At 40.3% G+C, this 20,903-nt stretch overlaps 1 protein-coding gene across 1 annotated transcript; it reads left to right on the top strand.

The window, feature by feature from the left end:
- The first annotated feature begins 4,995 nt into the window (after positions 1-4,995).
- Positions 4,996-19,676, top strand: LOC116923793 (homeobox protein vnd). Its single transcript, XM_032930328.2, has 3 exons — positions 4,996-6,412; positions 18,951-19,153; positions 19,235-19,676. The coding sequence occupies exons 1-3, from the start codon at positions 5,269-5,271 to the stop codon at positions 19,481-19,483; spliced, it is 1,596 nt and encodes a 531-aa protein (XP_032786219.2). The 5' UTR covers positions 4,996-5,268; the 3' UTR covers positions 19,484-19,676.
- Positions 19,677-20,903: the final 1,227 nt, after the last annotated feature.

Raw genomic sequence — 20,903 nt, forward strand, 5'->3', positions numbered from 1 at the left:
TTCTCTTTCTCTGTATACAAGAACAGACTAATTACTTGTTTTAAAAGAAAACAATCAAGAAAAATAGGAGCTGTTATGCTCTTATGTCTTGACAATGGCTCGCTATCCGATGTCGTTTGACGGATCAAAGGGGGAAAATATTAGAGATAAGCTTTGTGAAAATGGGCCTATATTATATACGAGTTGTTGTTGTTATTGCAATTTCCTGAATGCGTCGTCTCACGACCTTTCAACATTAGAGAAATCTCGGAAAACAGAAAAGAGCAAAACGCAAATTTCTTATTTTTCGTTGCGTTCTTAAAATCCCCATTTTTTCTTGATAATTGCGATAAGACGATTGGCGGAATCGCTTGAACTTTTCATCTGAAAAAAAAACTTAAATCAATGGCTCATGAAACATTCGATTTTCGAAAATCCATTCGATTGTTGGAAGGGAGGAGTGATGCTATAGAAGAGCTGTTTATCGTGTCAATTCCAAATTGCATTTTAATGGCTATGACGACGACCCGGAGCCTCAATATCCCGCTGATGAGTCAGGCAAATCTCAATTTATATTTTGGCCATCACGTTTAGTTTTTTTTTTTAAACAATATTATTGGATTATATACACCACCTGCCGCGATGAGGCTAACACAGAGATTTGCATGTTACATTGCCGGCTCTTTTTCCAACAGCAAGCAAAAAAAAAAAGGTTCATCAGATCGATCGAGCCGCACACCTCTCGGTCCCAATTATCGATTAAGGGCAGGCGTGAAGAACCGAACAAAAGATAATCACCTGCTTCTTCTCTTTCAAGAAGAAAAATCCGAAACAGCTCAGGTATTTCTCTCTCCTTTCACTCGATTGGTTGACTGTCTGCGCACACACGATGATATCACCCCGAAACCCAAAATCCTTTTCTCCCGCGTGCATATCAAGAAAGTCGATAATAACTTCAACAAGATCTCGGCATATTCGGCTGTCTCATTTTCCACACACACAGACACACACACAAAACGTGTGCCAGCAAAACGCCATGATGAGTGTCTTGATGTGCACACTAACTATCGTCGTGTGGGCGGTACTCTCGCACAATGGATAGGCTCGTGTAAAGCCTACATACAATCTAGGTCCCCCCTCTCCTTATGAAGTAGAAACACGAGTGGAGTGAATAACAAAGAAATTGAGAATAATTTCTGTTTTTTTTTTTTTTTCACAAGATAATAACAAAAAAAGAGATTCGTGTGTGGTCTTGTCCAGGCAAAAAGACGGGAATTTTGTTCCTCTTAAATGCAGTTGTATATGTATGCAACTCGTATAGGCTATATATACGAGTTACACGATGGCAGTGCGTGCGTGTTGTGTGGCCCGTTAATCCGCCAGCCATTTCTGTTCCCCACTTTCGGCCGGATGAGATTTCCGTGTTGTAAAAAAAAAAAAATGATAATCGAAGGTGAACATCAACAGAGTCATTAATGCACTTGGTCATTTGTTGATGCATTCCTGCCAAATGTTTTTATTTTTTTTCAATTCTACCAGGACAAAGAAAGGAAACGAAAAGGAGACGAAAACAACACCAACAAACATCAATCAGATGTACATTATACTACCTGTCGCTATATATATGTATATACTAGAGGAGTAAGATATCGCAAGTTATAAACCGATTGAAAAATTGAGTCTAAACGCGTCCAGGAAACTCTTGAGATTTTTCTCAAGTGCCCGCTGTCGCCATCTTCCTTTTTCTTTTCTTTCCTTTTATTTATTTTAGCAAAAAATATCATCAAATGGCGAGAATATTCTCACGTTCTCAACACACACATCCGAGACACAATGAATTAGTCACGAAAAATAATAAATGCAAGCGAGGCATTCGAAAAGAACCACCCGCATTTCCTCGGGTGTCATAATTTGAAGGCCCTCTTTTTTTTTCGTTTTGTTTTTGCGCGTTTCCTTCGCCCTCCACCACCCCTCACCTCGTCGGTGGGGTTCTGTCCAAATGGGAGGTGGGTGGCAAGTTATTGCTGCTGGAGGTAAAGTGATGCTCGATGACGGTGTGAAAAATGGCAACCAGCAGCCAGGTAGAGACAGGCGGCATCGACTCCACCAGGGGATGAAACTTTTTTTATTTTTTTTTCAAACTTACCGCCATGACCATATTATAACTATACACCCCCAAGTATTTTTTATTTTTTTTTTGTTTTTTTTTTTGTTTTGTTCTCTATGTATACATACAAGGTGAGTCAGCTGAGTGTGTTACAATCGTTTTTCTTTCATTTAGGGTTGCTGGAAATAGATATAGCGACAAGACACACAAACCGCCCCTGGCCTGTGTTTCTTTTTGATCTTCTCCTCCAACTGTTTTTTGTGTTGAATGGCGTGGGAAAAAAAAATTAAAAACAAAAATTGATCGAAATAAAAAAAAAAAATACAAAAATGAACCCGAGCTCCTGTGGGCTTGTCCTTGTTTCTTTCTCGATTTAACAAGGTGACGAACACCAGCAGCCCACCTTTTCTTTTGGGGGATGGGATGGATGTTTACAGATTGATAAAGACAGAAACCGTTGATTATAGAAGCTGGCGGCTCTTTTCGTTTTGTTTTTTTGTTCTTGTTCTTCTTATAGACTTTAATTGTTCCACACCTGGATGGTCTTTCTCTCGGCATCATCATAAAATAAAAGAATAAGGGCACAGAGATGGACAAGGAAAGCTTGTGTCTAAAAGTTTGCGCTGTCCAAAAGAACGTTCTCAGCACACCATGGAGGATTGGGGGGGTATCATCGGTGACATCCACAAAGTAACTCCTCAACCGTTGCGTCCATTTTTGTTTCGACAATCTTCATCGCCCATTTTTTCTTTGGCCATCGCGAAGGTAAAGAAGAAACTAAACAAAAATCAAGCGGTTATTAGACCCGTTTCGGTCAGTTTACTTTTGTTGATGTATATTTTTCTGTGAAAATAAGAGAACTCACTATCACTGTATAGATATTATATATACACATAACAAATCAAAGAGTATACCCAAATCAGCTGACCGTAGCGGTGGGTCTCAGGGCATGTCTCCCCTAATCATTTTTTTTTTTCACAGAAATAAAATGGCACTCCACCTTTTATTATTTTTTAAAATCTATTTATACTTTTTGTTCCCCCCCCCATTCATAGTTTCTCACAGTCAACTAAAAAAATGCCAACCGGGGGAGGTGTGTGAATGTGTACATTTAAATTCTTACATTTAGTGGGGGGCTCTGCTACCAGTTGTTGTTGGTACACATTTTTATTTATTTTTTTTTATATTTTACACGCGTTAATTTCCCGTATAGACGCTCGTGATGGTGTATATATTTTGTAATTCCACCCAATCACGTAGCACGATCTCCTGTGGTCAGAAAGACCCCAGTGGCGGTGGAGCTCATTGTATATATATGTTACACGTCCGGCAATGGAAAGGCTCCCCCCTCCTTTTATACAAAGGCCTTCGTGATATGATGGATCAACGAACGTGACTTGAAAAAAAAAAAAAACCTTAACCAACCAATCAACCATAAACTTATGGAAAACCATATAGGTAGTCAATCAAGTCAATGACTCATGGGCACCTTTTTTTATTTTATTTTTTTTTTGCATAGAAAAAAACATTTGATTTTGAACGATATCAAATGGAGAAGAAGCCCGTTGCGGCGGTTTTCACCGTGACGGAAGAGAAACCTTATACGTATATATAACTATCCTAAATATGCCATAGACGGAAAGTCAGCGCAATAAATGCGCACGCACCACACACACATAGTGGCTGTCATTCAAAGTACAATTTCTGACGTGTTCCTTTTATTTATTTATTTTTATTTTTATTTTTTTCAATCCGTATTAGGTAACACACGTTGCCTATATTTCATCATTCATTTTATCATTGCGTGTAGTAGACAGTGTTGCCATTAAATCGGCAAAAATGGGAGAAGCAAAATATTAAAAAAAAAACTATAAGCAAAACATGAAAGCTGTTTTGATTAGCCTACAGACCAAAATTAAGAATAAAGAGGATGATTGGCATGCGGCCAGCCGGAACGGAAGCTGCGTAACAAAGGAATCACAACGATTCGTAACGCCTAGCGGGGCGGCTTGTGAATGTGTTGTTCGTTCACACATTTCTATTCCAATGCATATACAGGCGCTGTCTTTCTTCCAGCCAATCGAAAAATTCAACAAAAAAAAAAAAGACATCTGCGTATATTATATATGCACGGTCGTCTATATATGCAACTTTAGTTTCATTTAGACGGAAATGACGTCATCATAAATGTCACGACATTTATTCGTATACACGATGGGTTTAGACTGTGGACACGCGTGCCCTGAAAGGCCCCATTATAGGCCTCTCAGCTTCATGTTACAAGATCATTAACAGCACCTCATGTGGGTGGCGTCCAGTAAGTGCCTTAGTAACCCAACGGCTTTCGATCCTCCCTTGTTTCTTCTCTTTTCCTGGAACGGACAACTATATTACGCCTTCGTCCATTACGTTTTCTTTTTTCTTGCTCGTTTCGGCTCAACAGGCGAAACCTCCCATCGTGTGTGAAGGTTTCATTATTAAGCTTTAAAAAAAAAAAAAAAAATTTTTTTAAAGTTTCATTCGAATGACGTTCCATGACAGTAACGTTTTGTTTTGCCTTAACGATTTGTGCGACTATATACAACCGGGTCGTTTCTTCGTAACGTCAAAAGAAGAAATGGCTAATATGCTAATCAGAAAGGCGAGTTATGTGTGCGATGTCTTGATTTGATTCCTGCGTGACAAGCCTAGTTAGTTGGCTCGCACGCGCAACATAAAAAAGAAGCTGCCGGTTCCATTTCTTCTTTTGGGTGTGTGGAGAGAGAAGAGTCACACGCCCTAAATGCGAAGAATCGCTCCAATCGGATTGCGTTCCCTCAGGAGGAGGAGCTTCGTTCAGCTCCGCCTCTTCTTTCGCCAACCCCATCCAAGTGGTAACTCGTCCGCACACCGTCACTGCTCAGTTCCGTTCCGCCTCTCGTGGCCGTCGCTTCATAGTTTGTTTTGTTTTGTTTTGTTTTGTTTTTTTCAGCATCTCTTGACATCCGTTTAGAAAAAGAAATCCCCCACCCCTCCCCATCCGAAAGTTTCGTATCTTGCCGGATGACGTTGAATGTTCCAGTCATTTTATAGTTTTGTTTGAAAGAAAAAAATTCGTTTTCAACTCAGTGCAAAAGTTTTCTGACCATAAAAGAGGAAAGGGAAAGATAAAGAAAAAAAGTGCGTCTTTTTTAAAAGTGGACATGAAGAAAATGAGGCCGGCGGATTGCAGCGCGGATGAATGCAGCAGTGACGATGAGATCAGTGTCGGATGTCCGTCGCCCCAGCAGGTCGGCGACAGTCGACTGGAGGAAGACATGGAAGAATCTTTACAGGCAGCATCCGAGGACACTCTTGGGCTGACTAGTCAACACGCAATCCGGCCGGATGTGGAGAACGACGTGGCTAAGAATAACGCCTCCGCTGGTGGAGTCAGATCCTTTTCCATTCTGGATATCCTCAATCATCGGCCGGCCCAGCAACAGCAACAACAGCGGACGTCTAGGGCGGAAGGGCTGGAATCATCGGCTCTTTGCTCGGCTGCTAAAATCCGGCGGAAGAATTCCAGCAACGTGTCGGAAACGACGTCAACGGCCGCTGTGGTGGATGCAGCGCATCATCTTCACCCTTCCGGCCTGCAGCAGAGCGATGCGGATTCACCGACGAAGATCATGCGTCCGTGGGACTATCCGCATTTGAGCCTTCCGGCGCATTTTCAGGCCGCCGCAGCGGCGGCGGCGGCTGCTGGATTCTTGAACCCCAATCGGTGCCTGCCGTACGCCGCTCATCCGTCGTCTTCACCTTTCCTTCCGGCTCCTGCGCATCACAATCCTTTCGGCTTGACATCGCATCCGGCTGCCGCTTTAGGCTTCCATCCGCACCAGCACCATGCCAACTTCCATCATCACCTGCATCAGCGTGGCGCTGCCGGATCGTCTTTCGTCGGCGGGATCCTGTCGGTTGGTGGCAGCAGCAGCGGCCACCTCTCGCCCTCCAGCTCTTCCGCCTCTCCGGATTACATCAGCGCCGGCGGATCGAGCGATTGCGAAGCGGACGATGTCTGCTCCACCAGCGGCAACAGCGCCACGTCCGGCGGCAGCCCGCTGCTCCAGCAGAGGCAGAAAACGCTCCTCAATTCCGGATCGCTAGTCGTCAACAGCAACAATTGCGGCAGTGCCGGAAGCGTCCGCAAATCGACCTCTTCCAGCGCCAAAAAATCCTCAGACTCGGCCAAACCTTCAGCCACGTCGGCCAATACGTCGGCCGGAGGCACTCCGCTCGACGCTCTCTTCCAGATGACCTCCAAGACGTTTGACGGATCATCGGCCAACGGAGCTGATTCATCTGGTAAGTTTTCATTTAGTTAACTGCATTTTGTTTTTTTTTGTGTTCTTTTTTCTATTTGAATTTTTGGGAAACTGTTTAGCAATAGGCTTTCCAAGCCAACTATATGCAAAACAATTGTGTGCGACCTTCGATTCGGCGCATTTTTCCGAATTTCGCCACCGTCTTGCTAATGGCATGTGACTCGACCTTGCTAAACGCAATCCGATGACCCCGCGTCTCATTGAATTTTAGTGGGTTCAAATAAAGGAGGTTTCGAAGTCGCACGTTCTTAAGAAACGGACGAGGCCGCCATGTTCCATGTCTTTTTTGGGAGCCCCCCTACCCTCCCGACCCCCAGTCTTGAGGGTCGGTCTGAAAAAATTGCAGCTGTTCAATTCTCATTAGCATCTTATAAGTATAGGCATATTAGTCAAGAAACAGTACGCGGAACAAATTTGCAAAACAATTTTTTTTTTCTTCTTCTTGATGTCTTCCCCTCCTTTTTTTTCTGATGCTGGGCAATTTTTGCGCAAAAAGAATAAAAAAAAATCGAATGGGGTCGATTCTTTGAAAATGGACTTTGATTGATCGCATCTCTCATTATTGCGCAAAAATTACCTGCACTTTGCGCCTGCGGCATTAGCTGCTGATTCATGCGCATCAATTAGCTGATTTGCGGTCAGTCCTTCACAAAAAAAAAAGAAATAAATACTTTGTACAATTGGCATCGCCTCATTTGGCGAACTGTCGGCATAAAAAAAAATACTTTAAAAAGGTGGGGGGGAAGGGGGAGAATTAACATTAACCGATTAACCAACTGGCATTTTCAAAGAAAGACGATTCCATTATTCCTATTACGTATCTATCGCTATTTGTCCGGCAAAACCGGCTGGAAATCAGCTGTGCGTGTTACATCGTGATGCCTTTTGGCCCATTTTGTCGCCGGCGTGGTACACACACACACACACAAAGAGCGCAGAAACGATTATTGTTGTTGTATGTACGATGTAAGGGAGAAAAAGAGAGAAAAAAAAAAACGGGACCGAAGTTCAATTGTTGTTGAAAAAAAAGAAAAAAGCGATGGGTTTCTCGCGTGCGCACACAATCGCCTAGATATTTTCACCTAATAGCGTTAGTGTGTATAGAAAGATAGACCTAGAAGAAGAAGAAGAAAATGATGGTTGGCCTGTTCTGTTATTAACTCATCTGCCGGCAATGGTGTAGGTTTGTGTTTGACAGTCCACACACACACGCCGACACACACACACAAGAGAGAGAGAGAGAGACACAGGATTTGTGTCGTTTCGTCTTTGTCGTGTCACTTTCAATTATTTATCGATTCACATTTCGATGGGTACCTGATATGGTGGAGTTTGTCCGGTATAATGACGTACTTAACGAGCGCCGCCACGGATTTAGTCTGTTAACCACACGCAACTCTCGTCGTGTCGTACATTAGCGGTCATCAAAAAAGAAAAAAAAAAATAATAATTCGAATTCATTTCGAGGGGGGAGGTGGTTGGTGAGGGACAGAAAAAAATAAAAGACCATCCGGGGGTCGTGATCTGTCACTGATTTTCATTCTGGCGGGTCATTCAAAAATTGAATAGAAATGCCCTTTTTTTTTGAAACTATCCAGACATTGTCAAGTTAATAAACCCAAAAAAAATTGAAGATTCGTTTGAAAAAAAAAAAAAATAAATAAATATGAGAGGATTGGAAACCAAAAACCTTTTGGGAACATGCAGTGATATAGACCATTAGCACGATAGGACTAATCAGGTGTATAGTGCATGTCTCTTGTTTCCGATGTGTCGTATATATACAGTCGAAGGGGCGCTAATTTCAAACAGCGTTTTCTTCTGCTCAACTGTTTGGCGGTGAAAAGAAAAGGGAAAAAAAGGGGGGGGGGGAGAGGAAAGAAAATTTCCTCTACCTCTAACCTCAACCAAATTAAAATAATATAATGATGAAAGAAAGTAACAGCGGCTGGTGTGTCACGTGATACGGCCCCGTATCGTTGGGTGATGATATCGCCCGTTTTTTTTCTTTGATAGAACAACACAACCAGTTCTCTCCCTCTTTTGCTATCTTTAATAGGATAAGAATAAAGAGAAGAGGGGACGAAGGGGGGGGGGGATGTGGTTTCCATATCAACTTCTTCTTCATTTCGCCCGTTATATTTCTCTTCTGTCCCCATTATAACGTTCAAGTTGTTATTGTTGCGAGTGAGAGAGAGAGAGAAGAGCGGCGGAAGTGTGTGGGGCTTGTTGTTTTTCCGACACTGGGACTGTGATTAATAATCGATTACGTTCGCGAGGCCAGGTATATATTCACTGAAAGGTGAGCAACACCGGCGAAAAACACACAGGACGGGAAGAAAAACAAAACAAAAGAGAAAAATTAAAGGAAATCGATTATTATATGTATGTACATACACATCCTCTTTTTGGCCCCCCCCCTCTCTCTGTCTAAACTGGCCGAATGGAGCGCTGCAAATCGAGTCAACTTTTTGTTTAATTCAATTATCCGTAAAGGCGGGGAGATATACTAAAAAAAATAAATAAATAAAGAAGAGGTCTTTGGAGAAATCAGCGTCAATTGAATAGAAAATTTCAACAACGAAAAAAAAAAAATGAACATAAAAAATGACGATGTTACGCCACGGTCTATTTTGAGCGCGGACAGCTGTCAGAGCTAAGCCTGTTTTGCCATTACAGTTTAAAAAGAAAAGATTTTTTTTTTTCTTTTTTCTTTGAAAATGATAATATATATATTTTCGAAATGAAAAGGGAAAAATGAAATAGATAAAAAAAAAAAGGGCTAGTCTAATAATATAGAAAGTGAACAAGAGTCTCTTCAATTCAACCCACCAAAAATAGAGATGTTGATGGAGCATGTCGGACACGTCGATTTTCGCGCCGAGACCTTTTCTATTTTTTTGCTTGGGCTGTTCAAAACCCAAAACCAAAAAAAAAAAATATTTTATGTTGTGTGTGTGTTCCGAACAAACCCCCTCGTCGACGAGTTCGAATGGGGACCGGATCGAATCGTTGGGACCGGCCTTTTTATTTTTAAAAAACTCCATCGTCGGATTGAGTGCGTAGGGCTTGTGCGTGTCTCTTGTGTGATTGAAAAATGAAGCCATCAGAAAAAAAATGATTTTAAACCTTACCGACATAACCAGCCGAATCGGACATGAAGTGGCAACTAACTAGCTCTTCTATTCACCATTTTTTTCAAATCGTTTTTCATCACCTTGAAGATGTTACGCCCACTAATAGAGTGTCCATATAAAAAGAAATCATTTTGGCATCCGCGAATGGAACGATCAAACTATCGGCTGTCGAACAATGCGGCATTGTTCTTTATTTTCGTATTTTTATTATTAAGGGATAGAAAATGTCTTGATTTAGAAAGCTCCACGCATGCGCCAAAGATGTTCTATTTTTATGGTTTTGACAGTTACGCGCCAAATTCGAAAACCGATGAAAATGGAACGTGAGCGTGTTCAACTCTAAATTGTTTGAATTTTTTTTATATTGTAACAAAATTGAAGAACATTCTCAACAGCTGCGTCTTGCTATGCTCCAGCAACATTTGTGTGTCTGTGTGTGTTGGTCTTGTTGTAATAAAGACGTTGTGAATTGGTCAGCTGTTGGACTGCCTTTGACTGCATTAGGGTGGTACTTGTTGGTGGCCATTAGTTATGGATCCCATCAGGTGTGATGTTACTAATCGGTGGCCACGTTTCCCCCTCTTTGAGTGTTTGTGTGATGGGCCTCTGGCGTTGCTGGCAGAAGCGACAGCAGCGCAACGGCCAACAATAAGAACCTAATGAAGGCGCGCGCGGTTCCATTCAGAATGAAAGCAGCAAAAGGAAAAGAAGAAGAAGAAGAAGAAAAAAAGATAAAAAACCTTATATATATTTATCTCTTCTCTCTTTCTTAATGATGGGGGCTCTGCGTTGTTGGCCCGTCTCGTTAGGTCGGCCCATACAACAACTCGGGAAAAAGAAAAAAAAATGGCGTGGGGGGGAAATAAAAGCTCGTCTGTGGCCGTGTGAAATGTCTATTTATTGTTGTGTTTGTGTAGTTAGTACTTCATATAGTCGAAAGTCTGAAAAAAAAAAAAGGGAGAGGAGGGAGGTCCTTGATGACTTAATTCAATCTGCGCGCGGAAACATGCCCTGAGGCCTACACCTGGAACAGATGTCGGTATTTTTCTATCGTGAAGGAAGGTCATTCCGAAACTGTGTCCATAGAAACGAGTCGTTTAATTTACGCTTTTTGCTGGCAGGAGTTTTATTTTCAGAATCATTTCTAATAAAAATTTACAAAACACAAAAAACAAATGCGCAATGCCATTTAACACGTTCTAGTATATTTCTTGTGACTTTTGAGGCGAAAATTTGAAAGGGCGAAAAACATTTGAAATCGGAAGAGAAAAGATAAAAATAAAAAAAAAAAGAGTCAGAAAAAAAAAAAGATAAGAAGAAGAATAGAACCGCAGCGGGGGTGGGCCAGGCCGCCAAAAGAAGAAGAAAACTTGTGTTTCTTTCTTTTCCCTTTTTTTTTTTTTTTTTCTTACCTTGACAGGTAATCAGCGCCTTCAGGTGTTGATGATGAAAAAAAAATAAATATACAAGGAAGGGAGAGAAAAAGTAAAGAATGAAGAAAGATTATTCTCATGGCTTTTGAACATGTATAAATATACAAATGTCTTCATTAGGGATGTTTTTTCTTGCTTCAACCACTGGTTGCATAGTGTGGGAAATCATCATTCAATTTCTCTTGCTTTATGCGCTGCTATACAAAACCCTGTCTTCGTTTGGGTGAAAGCATTAGCATATATGCGCAGTACAGACATCTTTTTGTTGTTGTTCTTAATTCCTGCGCAACATCGCGCCGCCTATTCATCGCAACGTTCAATTGAAATCAGATTTTTTGAATGGCGCGTAGCCTATACACAACATTTCCTTACAACGCCATAAAGGAGTTCTTATTGTCCTGGCGCACTCTTTAATCGATCAACGTCTTTTGATGATTGGCTTCATTTAAATCTCTTTAAAAAAAAAGGAAAGACAATTCCAAAATGATAGCGGCCGATTGTGTTCAAGTCGGGGCAGATTTTTGTGTTGGAATTCCTTTTTGTCGTCGTTCATTGCTCGTTGTGTTTTGAAAAAAAAAAAAAAAACGGGAAATGTTTTCTGTTATTCGAAGCGATGTCTATTTACAAGAACAAGTCACTCGTCAGTTTAGATTTTGGAGAAAGAAAAAAAAAGCCACAGGATACAGTTCTATGTAGCTCGTGTCTGTTACGTATAGCCCATCCCCAAACTTGATCTTTCCTCTTCTTTTTTCTCTTGTAAAACACACACACACACATATATATATATATGTATAAATGAAAACTGTTTTCGCTGGCAGCAGCTTGTCTGTTTTGGGTTTTTGGTGGTGCCCCTGTCTGTGTTTGTCTGCGTGTTTCTCCTCACTCTTCTTTCATGTTGAGTAACACTGACAACGTGACATCTGCACAACGTGTGCGGCTTGACCGGCTACTTCTTTTTTTCTTTTCTTTTTCACCCATATACATGTTCAATTGCCGTCTCATTTGTTTTCCATCCAGTGCGGGGTTTGCGTCTTCGTCTCTCATCTATGTGCCTTGTAGTCGTTTCATTTTCAAAGCCACGCATTTATAAATAGAGAACAATCCGCCCTTGTCGTCACCTCCCCCGTTGAGCGGGTTCTCTTTTAAAATGAAACTGTTCAAAAACAAAAATGTTTTAAGGAAGTCAATTTTTGAAGAAACAATTGGCCGGAAAAGGAAAAAAACAAAAACAAAAAGAATTGGTGATGACGTGTTTTTGTTTTTTTTCTAAATGTATAGGTGGAGTCATTAGATTGGCAACTGTATTTAGTCGATATTCCAAATGATAAGAGTTAAAGGCCATCTACATCAGAGGTTGGAGAAAAAATACCTACCGCAGCCATTGTTGATGATGACCGAAAGTGAGAAAAGATACGGCGGCTCTCTGAAATGAGCGCCGAGAGACAACACAAGAGTCAAGGTGGAAGAAACAAAAAACAAAAAACATAATGGAGGCGGAGATGAAGTGGGTTGTTCTTTTTCTATACATCCTATGAGGTGGCAAGAGAAGGGAGGGGGGGACTTGTGTTTAGGGTTGACGGATGGGTGGTCAAAAAGAAGCCGCCTTCTTGCTCGGCTCTTGTGTTCTTTTCTATATGTGTGTGTGTATCGGAGAGAACTTACATATATACTAGACCGCAGCCTATCAGAATAGGCCAGCCCCTTCTATATAGTTGTATATATCATTTGACTCTTCTGCCTTTATTCTTTTATTTTCTTCTTTCGTTTGTGCCGTGTTTTGTTTTCGTTCGAGAAGACGGACGGAATTATCTATTTTATGCCCAGTCACGATGCGCAACCGGTAGCCCCCTCGGTTATGAGATGAAAAAGGGCGGCTTGTGATGATGGTCTCTATTCATTTTTTTTTTTCTTTTACCTTTTCTTTTCTTGATGGTTACAATTTTTTTTTTTTTCACACTCGGGGTGGTCTTAATTCTCTCCCGCTATTCCCCCCCTTCCTTTTTTTTCTCGAATTTTTGAAAGTGTAACAAAAAGAAAAAGAAGTCTGAAACCATCACGATGAAAATGAGCTCTTTTTGGGGGGGACTCTCATTAACGAAATTTGACACAAAAAAAAAATAATAAAAAATGAGACTTTGATGAGCTAAAAGGTAGATGTACTGTCACTATGCTGGAACATTTAAAACAAAGCCCCACCCTCGTTTCCCGTCTGTTTCTTCTCAACTTGGCGTATCTCTCCGAAACGAATCAATGAACACTCAAAAACTTTGTTTTTTTTTTTGTTCATCAACTCTATACACTCAATTGTTGTGTGTGTGAGCCGTATTTAAGAAAAGGGAGTGAGAACAAAGTCATTGTCATTATATCTTGTAGTACTTTGGCTACTCGATATATTCCGTCTTCCGGTGAAGTGATGGCAAGAAAAAGACAATTCCAATGGGATAAGCAGACGATGAATTATGCCATCTGATCTAATCACAAATCAACTCGTAATTGAGAACACAACGATTCATCATCAAACAGCAACGTATAGATATAGAAAAGGTGTTTTTTTTTTTAAATAGTTGAATGAAATTAAGCGTTCCAACACGTCTGGACCGCCGACCGAGTCCACTTTATTATCACTAGACACGTCCGGAGTAAACTATTTGTATACTGTAATATGTTAACTGTACATGTAAAGAGAAAGTATAGTAGAATATGTGTAAGAATTTGAATCAATCACAAACGGCTTATTTTTTAAAAAGAAAAAGGGGCCGTCCAGGGGACTTGTGCACAAGAAATAGTTGATTGCATGTTGTTATCACCCTGCCCACTTTGAAAGAGAATCATCCGAAATGGATGTTAGATTTAGACATATGGATGTAACGTACAAGAGTTTGGATGACTTGATTCTGGAAGAGCGCAGGTGTTGCGGAGCGAGCCCAGCATGGGGTTAGGAGGAAAATCCCCCTCCTGCTCTCTCCTCCCCCTCACTCGTTTTCCACCTCATTTATCACTTCTCCAATTCCCGTAATGTCTTCATCATCGCAACCTAAAAATGCGTTTTGGATGGCTCTCTTTTCGCGCTGGTGCTGCGTGCGCGCTGTATGACGCCATCTGTTTCTGGTGGGGCGTGATTTTCCCTATGTATATAGAAGAAATTAAAAATGAAATAAGCTTTAACTAAATCACACCCTCAAAAATGCTCCCCATGCGCTATAAACAAAACCCAAAAAATATCGGATCGTTGTGAGCCTTTGAAAATGTGACGTCATTTTTGAGCCGCTTCGATTTGAGAGTTGTGCCATTTGTACGCATTAGTTACACACATGCAGACAGATTGTTAACTGCGTGCCAGGGCCGTGAAAAATATTTTTTAAAAAAGAAAGACAAATCTGAGACACCCAGACGCCTATTATTCATCTACTGAATAATCGCCTGGAAAGTGGGTAGACATTTCACACTGGGCTAACTTTCGAGTGTTCAACTCTCTCACAATCACTCAACTCTCATTTGATTGGGATTGATTTCTCATCGTTTATTCCTGGCTGTGTTACACGATCCTACTCAAAAGAATAATTCCCTACCCCCCTCTTTTCTTTTCTTTTTGAAACGGGGTTTAAAAACACGGCAGTTTTTCAACAGCTGTTATCGTGGGAGGTCGAAACCCCTTTTTTTTTCTTTTTCCTTAAATGTTAGACGAGACTCTCTCTCTTTTTTTTTTGTAAAAAACTTCCTCGGTCAAGACTCTTCTTTTTAATGTCTGTCAACACCTCTGGACTTTAGCGACTGTTTTCATTTTGGCTCGTCTTCCCAGAGGTTCTCTCTCTTCTTTTGCCCAGTTGGGCCACTCACACGCACTCTGTATATTGAAAGTGTCGACGGACTAAGCGATCGAAATGTGTCCGGAAGGACCTTTTTTTTCTTCTCCTTCCTCCGTTTGCTTCCCCAACATTTTTCTTCTTTCCGAGAAAAGTAAATAAAGAAATATGATTTTTTTTTTTTTTTTGTGAAATGTCCAGTTAATTTTTATGCCACGACCGGAGCATCGGGTCCACAGCCCAGTTCTTATTTAATGATTTTTTTTTTAATTTTTAAACACTATCTTTCGGTTTGCTGATGCTGCTGTTTTGTTATTTGCCTCTTTGTGTTATTTAAGAAGGGGAAAATGTACAGCGCAGGTGTTTGAGAGAACCGACAAAAGCTGCCCCCTCATTTACGGATGACTAAGATTGTATGTAACAATACCGAGACCGACTGCGATGAATCTGCGTCGTCTCGTTAGCCATCGTTGCCTGTTATATTTGTAGCTTCTTCGGAGACCCATTTTTGGTTTGCCTTGCTTCTTTTCAAAACGGACCAGGTCCTTTTTAATTCCTGTTTTCTTTCTTGAATTCAATCGTTTCTACCAGTTCGAACTATTGAGTTCGATTTCTCGTTAAAGAAAAACGTTTTTAACTTTCCATTTTGTTGAGAAGATGTTCAGTTTGACTGGTGTTCAATAGAAACGCGTAAACGATGATGGCATTCATCAAAATTCGAACTGCTGAAGGAGCGCGTATATATATAAGCTTCTGAGAAATAAAATGCAGAGGAATTTCAGTTGATCAGCTGGGCTTGTTTTGGGTGGTCCCAGTCAACATTTCTACCTTTCTTTAAGAAGGGGGCAAAAAAGAAATGAACAGATTCTCTCTGACAAAAATGAAACAGAGGGGGGAATGATTACCTCAGCGGCCATTTATAATGAGCTCGCACCTGTTGGCGTTGATTGGAACAGAAGAAAAGGCCTACCAGGCACCACAGTTATATAGATACATAGACATCTCTCTCTTTCTCTCTATACGTGGATAACATACGGTACATTAAAATTACCTATATAGCATCTATATACCTGTCCTTGGGGGCCCTGTTTGGTGAAAATGCCGACGATTGGGCCGTCATCATCCGTCATCCATCAGGTCTGATCCATCATCATCAAAGTGGCAAGAACAGCCCCGGCGTTTGATGAACTTCTGTGGCTAGCTTGTGCGCATGCGCCAGACTTTCGCGGATTGAACTCATTTCCTCGTAAAATTTCGTTTCGTGTTCAACAAAACACGATGTGAACTCACTTGAAAAAAAGAAAAAAAAAAAAAAAAGGATTTATTTTGATCAATTTTAAAAAAATAAGGTCGTCGAGGGGTCATCCTGTTGATTATATGCACGATGAGAGCTGTGATGGCGTTTAATCACGTTTAAAGCGATCGATTAATCACCATTTAGTCGAAATTTAATCTTTGGATAAAGGAAACGTTTGTGTTCTTTCGGCATGCAAATGTGTTCACTTTTTCTCTCTCTTTATTCGTTTGGGCAACGAACGAAACGAATAGACGACCTTTTATTTTACTCTTTTATTGTTGTGTATATGCCGCCGATAATTAGCCTCGGCCGCCGCACCGCCGCGCGCGGTATCCAGCCAACGCAACATCCTGCACGATCCATCATCATCAACACCTTGGCTTCGGCGGCACAACAGCGGCGGCGGTTGGCGGCGGCATGGGAATAATAAATGACATTCAAAACCGTTTCTATATGTTGTTGTTTTTTTTCCGAAGGTTTTTCTTTTTCTCTTTCTTTCTTTATATTCTCTCCACTGTTCAATTGCCCGCGTGCATATTGAAAATTCTTTCAGCCAGTGTTATCCTTGCATCATCTTTTATTCACATCCGCCATCTTTCGGGTTGTTTTCACGCTTTCGTCTATACGTTGGTTTCCATGGGAACGGAAAGCGGTGAACACATTCCAGTTCGAATAGCAGCAATTTTCTTTTTTTGGTGTCATCTTATATTCTAATTGTAAATGTTTACAGTGACAAATTTCACTTGGAGTGATCGGAGTTTCGGTGACTTTTATAGACCCCCCTGAACAATTGTGTGGGTGTGTGTGAATGGGCGTGTTTTTATGTTGTGCCTGCGTTTAAACTGAGGGGTTTTAAACAACAACAACAACACAAAAAAAACAGGGAACTAATTCTTTTCCCATCCGTTTTATTTTATTATTGATATCACACTTTATATAGTTGGATAGTAGATAGGATGTCATTTCTTTTGAGAGTGTTCTGGGAAAGAAAGAAAAAAAAAAAAATGGTGTCGGCGTGTTGTCTTTCTATAAAGGCAGAACATTCTCGGCCGGGTGGGCAACAAACGGGTTGAATAAGGACGAATCGAGGCAGTTGAAAAGAACGTTTCCGCCCGTTCAGAATAATAATAATAAAAAAAACAACCAAACCGCGGACCACTTATTGTGTTACAGTAGTAAATACAGCAGTCGGAATACTTTTTTCTTTTTTTTTAAATATAACAACTGAATACACGAACGTGAGCGCGGTGGGACTTTGTGTTATTATTATAGAGGCAACAAAACTGGGTATAGACAAAACCGGAGGATATCTAATATCAGAAACATGAATGACTTTATTATTTTCCCTTTTGTGTATATCTATCCGCATTATTATTGAGCATTGATCTCTCTATTTCGACTATTACTTGATATGGGCTTGGTGGGAGGCATATAAACTAGAAGACTATATTTTTATAGACACATCAATTTGATGGTGGAATGTTGGAATGCATTTTTTGGGGGGGAAAGAAAAAAGAGGAAAACGTTTTAGCGCTGACGTGTCAACTGTCTGTAGGTGGATCTTATTTAACACTAGTCCTCCACATATTTTTTCTTAGTAAAAGAATTTCACACTGCACCTGAAAAAATCTTATTTAAAGAAAAAAGAAAAACAAAGGAATGCCTGCACAATTAGTCAGTTTCAGTTATTGATGATGTTCGTTATTCGAGTAGACAGACGATCTTTTAAAAAAAAAAACCCCAAAAAACAAAAATGTTTGAATGTCATTTACTTCTCTGGAACAAACACGTCCACACATACACACAAGTTGAACAGGCTATCATACCATTTGTCAATGTTGCAGGCAACTTGCCCTCCCTTAAAGCCCCTTGCCTTCTGTTCACTGTCATTTGTCTCTCGAAAGAATTCAACTCGAAAATGGTTCGTCGATGAGCAAATTGCCGGTGCAAGCCCGAAAGAAAAATCGTTTTCTTTCTTTCTAGTCCATCAACTCCAGCTAATATCAACGTGATGCTGTACGTTTAAAAGCGTGACGTCAGAGTTTGTTGCTAACCCGAGTGATAAATGGCACTATCCTGAAGTGTTTAGAGTAAAAATGGAGAGATCCAATTGAAGGTGTGACCTAACTAATAGCCAATGTGTGTCTGTATGTCTATGCGTCTGTGTGTGTGTGTATAAATATGGAAAAAAGGAGACCTCCCTCTCAGTTTCAGTCAACTGAAAACGGAGCGGACGTTTACTTAATGGTTTGTTGATGGCCAACAGAAGCAACTGGTCCAGTAACGACGTCAATGACAAGCGACTACTTTGCGCTTAGCAGGGAACCCAACCCAAAATGCCAACTTCCTTCCTCTTTCCTCTGTGTGCTCTCTCCCTAAAGTGTCTGTGACCTTATTCAACTGGTGAAAATCGTTCCGAAGGGAAATGAAAAAGTGTTGGCAAAGGAGAAAAAGAATTTTTCAAACCCCGTGAGTGTGTGTCCCTTTCTTCGTGTTCGTATATATGTAACACGAAGCGACCCTCTCGAACTTATCACCAGGGGTCACATGTTGTGTCTCCTCTCGTCAATTGACACTTTTCAAACACTCCCCTTACTTATTTTTTGTTTTCAAATGTTATTTTCTACACACAGAGATTTTCTAAAAATTTGAATTTGGTTCTCTTTTTGACAGTTCCAACTGTTTAGTTGTACTATAATGAGCTCAGATTTGAATGGATCCTTTTGATGGTCTTTTTCCCTGGACAGTTTAGTTTGATTTGCTTCTTTTTTCTTTCAAATCGTTTTAGTTACTGACAGTTCAATGATGAAACTCATTACAATCGTTTTCTTCTTGTTGTGTTTCACAGGAAGTCAAAATGGGAGTGGTCACGGCGGAGGAGGTGGCGGAGGAGGTGGCGGTGGAGGAGGTGGCGGAGGGGCCCTGTTCAGTCCTCGACAACAAGCCAAAAAGAAGCGCAAGTCCAGAACGGCTTTCACCAATCACCAGATTTTCGAATTAGAAAAAAGATTCCTCTATCAAAAGTACCTGTCACCTGCCGATCGCGATGAGGTAATTCATTTTGAAAATCACCGCCGCCATTTCTTTTTCTAAAAGCCTCAATTATTTTTCAAAATAAAAAACAAAAAACAGATTGCATTGACACTGGGATTGACCAACGCCCAGGTGATTACCTGGTTCCAAAATCGACGAGCCAAACTCAAACGAGACATGGAAGAATTGAAAAAGGATGTCGAATCTGCTAAAATCCTGGGCAGTCATCATCACCACCATCATCATCAACATCATCACAAGGCATTTATCGGTGCGCACATGGATTTGAATATGTTGCAGAAGAAGGCCGATGAATACAATCAAGCCATTGCGGCAGCCAGCGATTGAAACACCGCCATTAAAATCGTGAATTTTCGTGAGGAAAATATTTAAAAAAAAAATTAAAAGCAATTTATTTGTTGTTGTGTTGTTGTTTATTCGACAACAGAAACAAAAATCGTTCCTCTATTCCTACATATATTTACTTCTGGCCTATTTTCTAAGAAAAAATTAAACTGATACATCACAACAAGAAAAAAAAGAAAATATTTTATTATTATTATTTTCAGGTGAAATGAATAACTAATGGTTTTGTGTTTTGCGTCTGTGTGTGTGTGTGTCTTTGTGTGATTTTATTCTGTAAGTTTTTATTGAGCGTCTGTCAGTGTATTTCATCACATAGAAAGAGGAAGGTTTTTGGTTCATTAGAATACGTTGAATTTTATTGTTGTACATTTTTTAAATTCGTGTGTTCTCGCATGTGAAGTTCTTTTGGTTTGTATGCCCTTTTTTTTTCAGAAATCCTCCCCTTGTCCTTCCACTTTCCTCCTCCAAATTCAAATTGGCGAAAACAAGAAAGGACAAAAAAAAATATATTAATTAACATATCGCAAAAAATCGTGTTTTCTTTTTCTTTCCTGAAAAAACCAAAGTAATAAATTTCTCTTCCATATTTATGGAGAGAAAACAAGTGTTCTCTGTTGATGCCGACTTCTCATCATCACACAATATTATATGCGAGAGAGGCAGGGTATCAGTTCGAAGGGCCAATTACGCAACAACAGCAGTCGGTACACACGTAAAAATAATACCCACGGCGAGATTACGATTCATTGCTTTATTATGCGTGTACCTTTTGTTTCTTGTTGTTGTTGTTGTACTCACGTATATTATACTCTATCACGCCTCTGGAATATTTCCCTTATTTAAATCCTTGTAGAAAAGAAGGAAATTCTTCGTGACGTGCACGTATTTATTATATCTCAATTAGCAACTGTAATAGACTTGTCTCAGTATTTGATTGGCTGGTAGAAGACAAAAAAAAATAATGTGGGCGAAAAAACGTAATGAGTTTCCAATCGATCTATCGTGCGAATTCACGTCAGAAGCTAATCAAACAATTGTGTTTGTTTTTTTTTAATTCAAATTTTTCAGTTTAATTTTTTTAAAGGGAGGGAGGTGAAAATTAACTCGTTACCCAAGCGTCTTACCCTATTTATTTACTTGTATATGAATATACCTCTGGTTAAATCTTTAAAAGAAAAAATAGGGGGGCGAGAGCTGCCCACTTAGCCGACATAAATCAGCGGTTGCAAGCGGCGGAGCACACAACAGCAGTCGCCCGAATCCAATTATATCTTCACGGCATCTTTAAAAAAAAAAAAAAAACTTTAATTCATAATTTTTGTTGTTGCTTTTTTTTTTTTTGTTCTTTTATTTTTTTACACGTCTTTATACTATCACACGAAAACAAAAACGCCCAAGAGCG

Source organism: Daphnia magna, linkage group LG5 (genome assembly GCF_020631705.1).
Source record: "Daphnia magna isolate NIES linkage group LG5, ASM2063170v1.1, whole genome shotgun sequence".
NCBI classification, from domain to species: domain Eukaryota; kingdom Metazoa; phylum Arthropoda; class Branchiopoda; order Diplostraca; family Daphniidae; genus Daphnia; species Daphnia magna.

Excerpts from the sequence above, each read along its gene's own strand:
- LOC116923793 (XM_032930328.2), top strand. The coding sequence starts at position 5,269 with ATGAAGAAAATGAGGCCGGCGGATTGCAGCGCGGATGAATGCAGCAGT. Across the intron at positions 6,413-18,950 it reads CAACGGAGCTGATTCATCTG|GAAGTCAAAATGGGAGTGGT; the intron begins GTAAGTTTTCAT and ends TGTGTTTCACAG. Across the intron at positions 19,154-19,234 it reads CACCTGCCGATCGCGATGAG|ATTGCATTGACACTGGGATT; the intron begins GTAATTCATTTT and ends AACAAAAAACAG.